This window comes from Somniosus microcephalus, chromosome 1, assembly GCF_052327205.1.
Source record: "Somniosus microcephalus isolate GS21.2 chromosome 1, FLI_Smic_1.0, whole genome shotgun sequence".
Taxonomy (NCBI): Eukaryota; Metazoa; Chordata; class Chondrichthyes; order Squaliformes; family Somniosidae; genus Somniosus; species Somniosus microcephalus.
In genome coordinates this window covers 221,588,836-221,602,006 of record NC_140987.1, presented here as the reverse complement: position 1 = coordinate 221,602,006, position 13,171 = coordinate 221,588,836, and the positions used below count along the sequence as shown (strand labels likewise).

Genomic DNA, 13,171 nt, shown 5'->3' with positions numbered 1-13,171 from the left:
ACGTAGGGCCAGGTGCAATACATGGAAGTTGGTAATGGCGGGAATTTCAGATAAGAGGAGCGGCCATATCTGTATAGTTATGGTAATCTGTTCTGGGATGATGACATTGATGCTTGTTAATTTAATTTACTAATGGAATCTTTTATTGGGTTTGTCCTTGTATAAGACAGTATGTTAGACGTGCCTTCAAGTTTTTTGTGTGAAGGACACCATGACCATTTTATATGTATAGATACTTGGTATGAAAATTGGATAAGCTCATTGAGCTATTAATTGAACTTCCATTTCCGACTTTAGAACTGATGGTTGTAAACAGATAGGGTGAAGACATTTTCTGCAGAATTCCATGAAAGAAATCATGAAATTTGTCTCCAGTAACATGAATCGGGTATGCTATTGATTGCCATGGCATCTCTAAAATGATTAATTCAGAATGTGTGTTTAATCTGTATATTCCATTAATCAGAGAGATAGCATGCAGTAGTTCATGTCAATAAAAATGTTGTGTGCCTGATTTAGATTGGAAAAACTTAAATCACTAACATTACCCATACAATTTTATTGACTTCTTTCTTTAATTCAAACCAAGACTACATGCACACTCAATGTCCAACATATTATTTAGAAATCACTAAATATTCTATAATCCAATATTTTTGTATTTTGTGGCTTATTTGAATTAAAACCAGAAAATGCTAGAAACATACAATAGGTCAAGAAGCATCAGAATGAACAGAATACAATAATTTTTCAAGTGAGATGCTTTTTTTAGAACTGCCTATTTGAGTGTCTGAAGTAATGAATTGTTTAGGCTCATATGCAATACATTGTTTGAATCTCTTATTAACCCTTACAACATAGGTGTCACATAATATGTAAAGATCATCAGCTTTTAAAATTGGATTATTTAAAATCCTTTTAGTTGTCTGTTGTATGAACTAACATATATTTGACTGGACTTGAGTGTGATTAGTGTTTTAGGGCGCATAGTCTTAGAAATTACATTATTCCATTTTGAGCAACTGTACAAATAAAATTTAGCTAGATTTCCATCACCCCATAAAATATGATGGCATTCCTAACTCATTGTTTTATACAATGACAAACCCAACAATGCAAGGAGATTTTGCATCCCATCAAATGTTGCTTTCAACACCAATACATCTTATCATATTGTAAGTTCCACTCGCTCATCAGTCCAGTCTTCACCATTCTCCAGACCATCTATTTCTCCGCAGTGGCACATATTTAAATACCCTTCATGACCGTCCTGTACCATACCTCTGCAACCTCTTCCAGCCCTACATCCCAACCCAAGGAGTCTGGATTATTGTCTATCTTCCCCCACCTTTCCTGCTATACTCTAGAATTCTACCTAAACCCCTCTACCTTGCCGCAGCTCAGCCCACTTTTTCAAAAGCCCATCTCCGCAACCTCCCCTAGCCGCCTTCCCAATCTAATTGTCAGAAATGAAAAGCAATATTCAGACGAGCCATAGATGAAATAGAGATACCTGATATCCATCTCTGGCTCTTCCTTTTCTATCTTTATCTTTATCTCTATCTCTATCTCTACTTTCTTTCCCCTAGCAATTGACTTTCTGTATACATCTATTACAAGCCCCAGCGCATACTTGCTCTATTCCACCTTGCTTCCTGTAAAGACACTCTTCCCTTTCTCCCAATTTCTCTGTCTCTCTTGTGTCTACTCTGATAATTACACCTGCCACACTGGAGCTTCTGAAACGTTCCTTTTCCTCAGCTAAGGTTTTCTTCAACAGGACTCTTGACTGCATCAAGCCTTTTTTCCATGACACCTACCCTTTCCCTTAACAACAACAACAGGATCCCTTGCACTTGCCTTCCATCTCACCAGCCTCTCTACATTCATCTGATCATCTACCACCTACAGCAGAATTTCCTTTCCCTTTTCTCTGACATCTTCCTTCCCCTCTCCACCTCCAGAATGCCCCTATTCACTTTTCTGCTACCCAGCTTTCAACTGCCTTTCCCATGTAACCACAGAAGGTACAACTCCTCCTCCCACATCATTGTGTAGGCCCCAAGCGCACTCTTTGAGAGAATTTAATTTATGTTTACTTCCTTTAGTCTAGTATACTCTTTCCATTCTCACCAATTAAGTCTCCTATGGTGCGAGGAGACTAAATGCAGATTGTGACCAAACACCTCAGTTCTGTCTTAAGTGTGACCCTTCCCATTCCGACTTCTCTATCTTTGGCCTCCTACACTTTCAATCAAGCTCAACACAAGCTTGAGGAATTGTCTCATCTTTCTCCTGGGGAACTCTGCAGTCCCCAAGTCTGAACTGCAGTAACTTTAGGCAATGGCTATCCTCTATTTCCTTTACAGCGAGGGATGCAAGTTCGAGGGCAGGATGGATGGGGAGTGTCTGCACACTTGGTGTTGGCCTGCCTATGTCCAAGGAGAGGGCCGATCAATCAGTATTTCGGGTATAAACCCTTTGTCAAGATGTACTTCCGTTGGGGTGGGGGCGGTCTGTATTGACCGGTGTTTTTCTTTCCCTTGCAGAATTCAGACTTTTGCCAACATTTCAGATTTGATTTTAGAACTGCATCTGCAGACTTTCTATTCTATTCAAATGTGCCCTATTTTCTTGCCTCCTTCATTGGATGGGCTCTTGCCATTTTAGATGTTTGAACATTTTTTTATCGTTCCATCACTGCAATGATAAAAGATCACCTGACAATTTCCTGTCTTTCTTTAAGCAGGTTGTTCATACTCTTAACTTCATCTGTGAGTGGAGTATCTTTTGTGTTTTGTATTTTTCCTTTCCCAATTTTGCTAAAATGTGTGCTTATACTCTTCTCAGTTCTGTAGAAGGGTTGTATCTGAAATGTTAACCTGCCTTTTTTCTACAAATGCTGGCTGACCTGTGTATTAGCATTTCCATTTTGTGTTTTGTAATTTAAATCCTACATTTTGTTAAACAAGGGAGTTTTTCCACAGGATAAGAAAGAGCTGCAGCAAGTTTCAAAGCACCTGCTCATCATCAGCTCGTCAATACTGTAAGAATAGTTTGCCCTGGCTAGTTGAGTATTCTATTCCAGCATTGATTTGTAATATAGTTGAAGCTAGTTTATTATGACTGATTTAGAAAAAGAAAAAAAAATTATGACTGATTTGAAATGAAGTCATCCTATTTAAGCTGATTATCACCACTAAGTAAAACTCTATACAATGAAAATCAATTTGTGCTTGAGGAAACGTTGCTTATAAAAGGATTATCAATAGCTGCAACATTTACTCTACCCAGTTTAACAATCAGCTGCATGACAGGGATTGTTATATTCTTAAAGATAACTGTAGTTATAAACGAAGGGGGGGGGAAAGGCTGATTTATTGTAAGGACAAAGTTCATCTAAATGATGCAAGACATGTGATGGAAGTTAATTCTTTAATTGACCAAGTCCAATTTGAATACTAGCATTATGATGGTTTGTAAAATTGCAATGGTTCAGCTTACAAGTGAGGTGTTAAATTGTTTGGGTGTATTTCCATGCTCTTCCTGCAGCTAATCTGACGTGACAGTGCATTAAACATGACTCTCTCGTGGTTTAAAGTCGTGTCAGTTATATAGGGTGAATAGGGAAAAATTTGGTGTCATTTTATAATGGTTTGAGTTTTACTGAAACTATGTACTTTTACTATCCATTTGCAACCACAATTTAAGTAATAATTCTGGTTCATCTGTTCAAGGATTATGCAAATGCCCTGGCTGACAAGCATTACAGATTCTGTCTGATGAAGAAAGTGTGTACGGCTTGGAAATCAGAAATGCAAGCAGAATGGAAAGACAGGGTAGAAAAAGCATGTCAAGCTCGTGCTGAGGAGGTCTGTATCCAGCTGTCCAGGGACTACGACAATAAGCTTGATGCAGTAAGTACCAGTGAACAACTTGAAAAAGGTTTCTTGGTATAAATGTGCAAATGTAATTTGTCAGCTGGGACTCAATAATGCACATGTGTCTAACACAAAACATCTGTGGGGGTGGGGGTAAATTTCCACATGGATTCCCCCACTTGTACTCCCAAACTTTCAATCTTTACGCTATTTTTCCCAGGATTCTCTGTGGCTCTTTCACCAAAGTTACAGGGATAATCAGAAAACCCCCGTAGAAATGTTCCTCCTCTCTTGGTTTTGAAGCCAATAGTGTATGGTAATGGGGTAAGCAAACCCAAAACCCTGCGCCATTAGCCAACCACATAGTAATACACAACTGAAGAGATTTCTGCAAAACTGTTCCATGAAAATCGGTGTCGGGAAATCATTCTGGAACAGAAGTAGGATTCTTGCCTCCCCGACGCCATCCTTTTCATCCTGTAAACCCTTCCCGCCCCCCCCCCCCCCCAGCCACTTTCGCTTGAAACTAGAAAAGGAAAAGTGTGGTTAATGTTTGTGAAAACAAAATACAAATCTCTGCATTGTCCTGCTTTTATTTTAACACTTCGGCATGGTCATTGTGACTTAGCCAATGGAAATGCAAATATTTGTTAATGTATTTGTTTTGTAGACATAAGAAAATGAAGTCCATTCCTCCTAAGATGAGCATTAAAAGGGAAAAAACAAGAGGACTGCAAGGGACACGTTATAATTTTGGATACAAAACTTTCTCTGTTTAAAAGCAAGTTGAAATGCACCAGGAAAAATATGGAAATTGTTAAACTGATTCCATGTTTTGTTTGGGATGGGGTAGCTGGGTGTGCGTACATGCTTATATTTTGGGAGCACTGCTGTATGTACAGTATTAAAAAAAAAAAAAAAAAATTGAAGAAAGAAAAGACGGACTTCTGATTTTTTTAAAAATTCAATTGAAGGACCTTGGAGACTTGGAAAGAAAGAGCATGTTAGCAAGGAGATATTGCAATTAGACCAATGTGATCCCAAATGTACAGTATGGAACTATTATGTATTGTTGAAAATTGCAGTCCTGTTTTGTTCTCGAGTAATTTTTCATTTGAAATTTTAGTCAAAGGAGGAAGTGGAACGAGCAAAAGCCGAGATAAGACGGTTGTTAGCTGAAAAGGACAAGTATACTGATTCTATGAAAAAAGCATTCATGCGTGGTGTATGTGCTCTCAACCTAGAAGCAATGAGTATGTTTCAGAACGGAAACAGAAGAGTGGAACACGGTCAGTACTCGTAGGAAAGCTTGTAGATGAAAATTGCAGGAAGTTTATTCAGCAAAACCAGTTAATGGACATTTTGATGTAAATACAGTAAAGTGAAACTGTTCGTACAATTATATATAATTGTTTTAAAATTCCAAGAAATTAAAGCCATTTCATTTTCCTAGTTACTATTTTTATTGGTTTGCCAAAGAGAACTGAAAATGGAAGGAATCGCATAATTAACCAGTTATTAAAGAATCCTGGTGTTGTATACATCTGTACAGTTGATACAAAATCCATACTGTACTAAAATTTTATATCCGTATTAGTCACCACCTTGAATAGTAGAAGATAAAAGGGGTGGGGGAGAGAGGAGAGAAGAAACAAACTCATCATGTGTATTCATTCATGCAAGAAAATCAGTTGCAAGTACTGTTGCTTTAAGAAGTCGGGTGCAAGTCAGGTCACCATGCAGCACTCTGCTGTATAAAACAACTTTCTCAGGACCATTTCTTTTTCTTTTCTCACTGGCAGTAGATTTTTCTCCCACATCAAAAAGTTGAAGTCTTTGTTGGTTCTTCTCTTTTACAGTCCAACATTTTTGCTGCAGTCTATTTTCAGTTCTGTAGCAAAGTTCTCTTTTTTTTCTTTTCCTTGTTTGCAAAGTTTTCTTCTCTCGAGTTACCAGTCTACTTCAATTAGTTCAGTCCCTGCTGATTCCATCTCCGCCACTAGCCAATGTTAGTTCCTGGTTTCAAAATCTGTATTGAATATCATGGGCAGGATTTTCATTGGACATTGGAGGCGTGTGGGGGTTAAAATCTCGAAATCGGGGGGGGGCACGACCCCATCCCACCTCCATGCCAGTTTCAAAGGAGGCGGATACCCAACCTGTGCTGGGACCTGCCTCCCCGAGACAGGAAGGGGATTAGTGCCAATTAACTGCCTGTTAACAGGTAGTTAACAGGCAGTTTTTAGCCTAATCCCTATTTTTATTGCTGAAGTGTGGGGTTCCCGACGGCTCCAAACCACGCCAAGTTAGCGAGGCGGGCTGTCGGGCTGAAGGGCTTGAGATGTCCGGTGTTCAGGTGAGTGATGGGTGCATGAGTTCAGAGGCAAGTGTGTTTGGTGTGTGTAAAGTGTTTAAAGAAGTTTTACTTACATTTACTTACCTTTTACAGCCTTCCTTCCTTCAGGTCTCGGGAGTCCCTCATCTCACCGGCACAGAAAGCAGAATGGCCGCGAGCTGTCAAAAGTTGGAGCATTCAGCTTTCTGTTTTGGAGAGATCTCTACATCAGCCTGAGAGGAAGGAATTAACTTGGAGTACAGATTGTCAGTGTTTGACAGCTTTAAACAGCTGTCAAACGTTGATATTTCATCTGTCAAATGCCTTTGACAGATGAAATGTCAATGTGACGTCACCTGTTGCCGGGTGGCCCTTAATTGGCCTGCTGAGCCCGCTGGGCGGGCTCAACAAGGTCAACCAAGTGAAAATCGCGTGGGTTGGCCACAACTCGATAGAAGCGGGACTACAACCCCAAAAGTTGTAGTCCTGCCTCCGACACGCCTCCTCAATCAAAATCCAGCCCCATGTCTTTGTTTGATTTCTGATACTTCATTTGCATTAGAAATATCCCTGATATCTGCAGGAAAAAGTGTGCAAACTGTTCCAACGCATCAGTTGCATATGTAGGTTTTATGATGTTTGCAGCCTGAAATTTGTATACAAGTAAATACAAATTTCATCTATTGGGTGTGGACCAACCTAGACATAATTGGATAGTGAGACCTGAACATTTTTGACACTGCAGCTAGAACTGCTGTATTGATTTGTAGTCATCCTACTTGGTTGATAATTCCAGGATTTTGAGCAGCAGATCTGCCTAAAAGGAGACTGGAACTGCCTTTCTTTGGCAAGAGATGGTTTGACAACCAGGTGCGTGTTACAGTTGATAACTTTTAACACCAGCAAAACTTGAAATGGTCTTTTTTTGGGCAGGTAATTGCCTCAACCTGGAAGCAGGTCTCCTTTTCTTCAATGTGGCATCCATAATTATCCAGTAGTTTCTATCTCTGCAGAATAGAGAGTTTAATTTATATAGTTTTATTATGTGTTAGAAATATTTCAAAACACTTCATATACAATGAATTGCTTTGTAGCTCATTGTCCAACAAATACAGAGCCACAATCAACCAATCCAATAAATTGTGAAATATATAACCAAAATGGTAGGAAAAGCCATGATCAAACTGTACAGTGCTTTGCTCAGACCAGTTTGACTACTGTCTAGCTCTGGTCACTGAGATTCGAGGGAGATATTCAAGCACTGGAAGCAGTGCAGAGAATAACCATAAAGCTGATCCCTAGTGTTAAATGTCTGAGTTATGAGCAAAGATTGGAGAAAGTTGGATGTTTCAGCCTTGAAAGGCAGCATCTGGGTTAGAGCTTTAAAAGATAGTAAATGATATGGAGAATTACTTTAAATTATACAATTATACTTTAAATTATAATACAATTAGTAAAAGGCAAATTTAGAATTGATGTCAGGAAGTTCTTCACCCGAAAAGTGATCAATACATGGAATTGACTCTGATGGAGTATCTGAGGTGCCGACTCTGGAATCATTTAAGGAACAATTAGACACTGCAGTGGGGAAGAGGGACTTAAGGATCTTTTTTGTTGCATGAAGTAAGACCGGCTGAATAACCTCCCTCCATTTATGTTGGCAAACACAGCAGCCATTTTGTGAAAAACAAGATCCAACAAATGGTTCTGATAACCAGTTAACCTGGGGGCTGAGATGAATGTTGGCGAATACAAAATTGGCTGATGTATTTTGAGTTTGATTTGAAGACTGAGGAATATACAATCATTTTAATTTCAAGATTTAATGACAACACTAAACTTGAAACCTGACATTGATGTGACAAAATGAGCCATAGAATCATACATCACTTAAGGAGGCCATTTGGCCCATCATGCCTCTGTCAGCTCTTTGAAAGAGTGATCCAATTGGCCTCACTCACCTCGTTCTCTTTGCCTGCCCCGCGCGCTGGATTTTCCCTGCTGGATTTTCCCTGCAGAGGCAGGATGACAGCGGGAGAGCTGGATGGCGGGTTCCAGTCCCGCTCCCGTCTGCAGCCACTTTCTCAAAGATTTTCCATAGATTGGCCTCGTTAAGCCTGTCCTGCGGGGTTCTTGGCCAATTAACAGGAAGCAGGTCTGATGACGTAATTTGATGATGCGTCATCAGCCGGTTTCCTTAAAGGGACTGCGGCCACATTGATTCTGACAATTGTGCTGTCCGTGTTCTGAAGCATTGAGGTGCTGCAAACACTGACGAGCACTGCACAAAGGTGCACGTCTGCACCCAGGCTCGTTCATGACTCCCTCCATATGCTTATGGAGAGAGCCACAGCACACAGGGAGATTCTCTTCCATTCCCTTAAGCGGAAGAGACCGCCCCAGGAGATCAATGCAGTCTGGTTGCACACTGCACAGCAGGACACAAGAAAGGATGTCGTCTGGAGTGCCTGGCTGCAGTGGCACCAACCTTTCAATGATCTCAGTAGATCACGAAACGTTACAGCAATGCGACACTCAACCTCATCCTGCTGTGCCACTCATTGCATCTCCATCACTCTGCCTTCCCTACCCTACTCCTGCACATCCTACCTTGCACCTCCACCCATCACTCCTCTCTATCTACATTATCACTTCCCCATCCCACTAGCCACCCCTCACACTCGCCCTCATCCTACTGTAAGCATAACGACTAACAGCACACAAGGGTAGGCACTTGAGAGTTTTAGCCGATGTTCATGTGAAGTTTCTGGTAATGTGTTGTCATACAGTGAAATCTATTTTCAACACTTCACCTTATTGGACAGATCTGTGTGCACCTTGAGAAGTGTCTGAGTTCCAGTGAATGTTGAGACATAACTCCGCCCCCCCCCCCCCCCCCCCCCCAAAGCTATAGTGATGCGTGTGAATGGAATGGCTTGGACATTAAAGGGATGCTTTACGGTGCTGGTGTGGGATGGTGTCAACCTGGTGCATCATGTGGTAGCCAAGGTTTACAGCATCAAGCAAAGTAAATCTGGCTATGCCCATGCCATCGCTGGCAGCAATGTTGTCTGGCGTTGATGTCCTGTGCAGCATCAGGTAATGGCAGAGAAGGTTGGTGGTGGTGGGGCTGATCATGGAAGGATTCAGAGGACCAAGATGTGATTTTTCCAAGGGCACCGATGTTGCTGCAATGATGGCAGCTGCAGGTGAGATGACAGAAGTGAACTGTCACTGGTGAGCGAGGTTGTACCAATGAGGTGGCACTGATTAGACAGTTGACTCTAAACACTTACAAGCTGAAGAAATCTCTGGCTTACAAATGCAGTAACCAACAGTTTCTGAGCTCTGAAACTGAACATCTGCAACATGACATCCTTTATACCACTTCTGCAGCTGTCAGCTTATCAAATACATCAAAGCAGACTCAACTCACGACAGGGTGAGCTGGCGTGTTCCCCGAGCAGCGGGTAACCCGTGGGGGAGCACGTAAAATTTTAAGGTAGCCTCAAAATAGCATTAAATTGGCTTTTAACAAGCCATTTAATGATCTCAATTGTCTCCCCCGCCACTTGGTATCGGGTCAGTTCTGCACAGACAGACCCGACACCTGGGAGACTCCCGTGGAGGTGGGTTGACAGCGGGTTTCCTACCCGCTGTCAATCTTTGCTATTTTGACAGCTGACCTGCCTCCAAACCCGCCCTCTGAGCACCGGCAAAATCCAGCCCAAAGTGTGGTGACCAAAATTAGATATAATACTCCAACTAAGGCCTAACCAGTGACTTACAAAGGTCTGGTATAACTTCCTTGTTTTTGTACTCTCTGCCTCTTTTATAAATCCCAGGATCCCTTCTGCTTTTTTTTTTAAACAGCCTTCTCAACTTGTCCTGCCACCTTCAAAGATTTGTGTCTGTGAGCCCCAGGTCTCGGTTCCTGTTCTCCCTTTAAAATTGTATCATTTAGTTTATATTTTTGTTTCTTGAGCGGTCATAAGTGACCTAAGTGTTTTTTGTTTTAACCTACATCCCACTGGAGTAACTCTGCCCTGTACTACTTCAATTGGTTTGGTTCTAAAGAAGTGAGTGGACTATCCAATTGAACTCTGATCTGCTATTCCCATTCCATGGCACTGCATGTTGATGCATCAAAATGCAACACTCTATCTCCACCACCATCACTAGATGTCATTTTTACAATTTATATTTGGGAGGGGCGGGGAGGTGAAGAAATGGTGACACGGTGGACAACATGTTGAAGCTCTAATATGCTGTGTTCATAGTTCATCAAATGGAAAGTTCCTGATCATGCTATGCCGTGGAAAGGCGCTGAGCAGAAGAAATACTTCTACAGGGAAGGAAATCAGAGGATTGGTTATCCTAAGCATTCTCAAACCCGCAGAGCATCAAAACCATGAGATCATGCATGCTTGAATTTCCCATATGCACTCTTGGCAGGCGAGGCTCCCCGCCAGTAGCACAGTCAGAAAATTATCCTGTAAAGAAAATAGCTTGGATTGTCTTCCATGAGAAAATTGGAACAAGAAAAGACCTTCAAGCTCGCATAGTCTGGGAGTCTTGTAAAATTGGTTGAAGAAATGAAATTATAGATAGGCTTCCCATCGCCAACCCCCCACAGAAATTGGTCTATTTTCATAAGTACAACAGACGTTAAAATGTTCCGCAAGCTTTACTGTACTTCCTAATTTCCAACCTTTTCTGTAATGGTGGTGTTAGCTCCAGCACTGCAGAGCCAATTACCTTCAACAGATCATGCTTACATTAGGGCTCTACCCAATCCATTTAAGCTCCTCAGCAATGATTGAGTTTCTGTTTTTTTCTTTAGCCCTCCTACCTTGAACCTCTTTCGCCCCTCACCACCTTTTTTTCTCCCCCTCTCCCTCTGAAACTTTGATCAAAATTTCAGAATACCTAATCTAAGATTACCAGCTATATTTGTTTGTATGGCATCTCCACAGCTAGAGCAGTTCAGTAACTATCATTTTCCATACAGCATTCAATTTTCTCTAACTGATCTTATCCATCTAACACACCATCATATTCCTAACCAGATATTCTTTCAACTGTTTCTGTAGATGTGTTTAATTGCTTTAGCTGAGCGGCTAGTTCATATATCTTTCTTTCTCCACAATCCTTCACAAAATGAACTGTTTTACTGGGATATGAATCTACGTTAATTTAATTTTAATTTTTCAACACCAGCAAATCAATCTAAGGACGCAGATTTAAGGTAATTGGCAAAAGAACCAATGGGGAGATGAGAAGTGTTTTGCGCTGCAAGTTATGATCTGGAATGCACTCTGAAAGGGTGGTGAAAGCAGATTTTAAAAGGGGATTGGATATATACTGGAAAAGGAAACATTTGCAGGGCTATTGGGAAAGAGCAGGAAAGTGGAACTAATTGGATAGCTCTTTCGAAGTGCTGACACAGGCGTGATGGGGCGAATTGCCTTTTCTGTGCTGTATGATTCTATGAACCAGTTGGTCCTTGGGAAAAGATCTATGGAACCCAGTATCTTCCCTCCTGTATATCACAAAATTCAGATATACAAGGATAACAACTTTGCCGAAGTTCTTTTTGACAAAACATTTTTTGATTTGCTCCAATTAACTGCTTGGATGTATCACATTCTTGGTATAGTATCGGAAGAAGGGCAGCTAAATATGCCATTGGTTAAAATTTTGATCTTTGGTACAGGATTTGATCATTAAACCTGTTTTCCACTATAATAATGAGGAATATTAATTTTACAAGTTGGTTTTCAATGGATTGTGGGAGTAACTGCAGCTACTGTTAGCGAGATTCTAAGATTTGCGTCTATAAACTATAAAACCAATCCACAATTTTAGTCTGATCAACTGGTGCACCATGGAAATGCAGTGTTCTTTTCAAATCACTATAACTGCCCTGCAGATGATCTCTAGCAGATGTCTGCAACACTCAACAGTATAAAGTGTTTCAGCAACATTTACAAATCTACCCAACTTTGTGAATGTGGTTACTTAGGTATTTAAAACCATCATCTATTCTATTTAAGCATTGAGATCAAAATTATGTAATAAAAATGATTTTTGCATAGAGCTGTAATATTTTAAGCAACTGAAATTTAAACTACAAGTTAGTATGCATCTTCTGTTTATCAGCATTTCATCTTCAGAACTGAGCTAAAGATTTTTACTCTGGGGGAGGGTTTAAACTAAAATGGCAGGGGATTGGGAACCTGAGCAGGGAGACAGAGGAAAAGGAAACAAGGATAAAAGCAAAAGACAGGAAGGAGAAAAACAAAAGTGGCAGTCAGAGAAATCAACGGTTTAAATCAAACATGGCCACATTAAATAATAATTCTAATAGGTCTAAGAGCGTTAAAAAATCAAGCCTGAAGGCTTTGTGTCTTAGTGCGAGGTGCATTCGTAATAAGGTGGATGAATTAGCTGCGCAAATAGAGGTAAACAAATATGATATGATTGGGATTACGGAAACATGGCTCCAGGGTGGCCAAGGCTGGGAACTCAACATCCAGGGGTATTCAATATTCAGGAAAGATAGGCAAAAAGGAAAAGGAGGTGGGGTAGCATTGCTGGTTAAAGAGGGGATTAACACAATTGTAAGGAAGGATATTAGCTCTGATGCTGTGGAATCTGTATGGGTAGAACTGAGAAATACCATGGGGCAGAAAACGTTAGTGGAAGTGGTATATAGACCTCCAAACGGCAATGCGGAGGTTGGGGATGGCATTAAAAGGGAAATTAGAGAAGCGTGCAATAAGGGCACAGCAGTTATCATGGGTGACTTTAATCTACATATAGATTGGGCTAACCAAATTAGTAACAATACTGTGGAGGAGGAATTCCTGGAGTGTTTACGGGATTGTTTCCTGGACCAATATGTCGAGGAACCAACTAGAGATCAGGCCATCTTAGACTGGGTATTATGTAA

The 13,171-nt window shown here is 40.8% G+C and overlaps 1 protein-coding gene across 3 annotated transcripts in view; it reads left to right on the top strand.

Annotated features, from left to right (window-relative positions):
- Nucleotides 1–13,171, top strand: part of poc5 (POC5 centriolar protein homolog (Chlamydomonas)) — a 128,985-nt gene that overhangs the window by 61,649 nt on the left and 54,165 nt on the right. For all 3 annotated transcript variants that reach the window (XM_085990629.1, XM_085990637.1, XM_085990646.1), the window contains exons 8-9: nucleotides 3,738–3,917; nucleotides 5,008–5,170. In XM_085990629.1, the coding sequence (XP_085846755.1) occupies nucleotides 3,738–3,917; nucleotides 5,008–5,170 (343 nt within the window). The remainder of the gene's footprint in view (nucleotides 1–3,737; nucleotides 3,918–5,007; nucleotides 5,171–13,171) is intronic.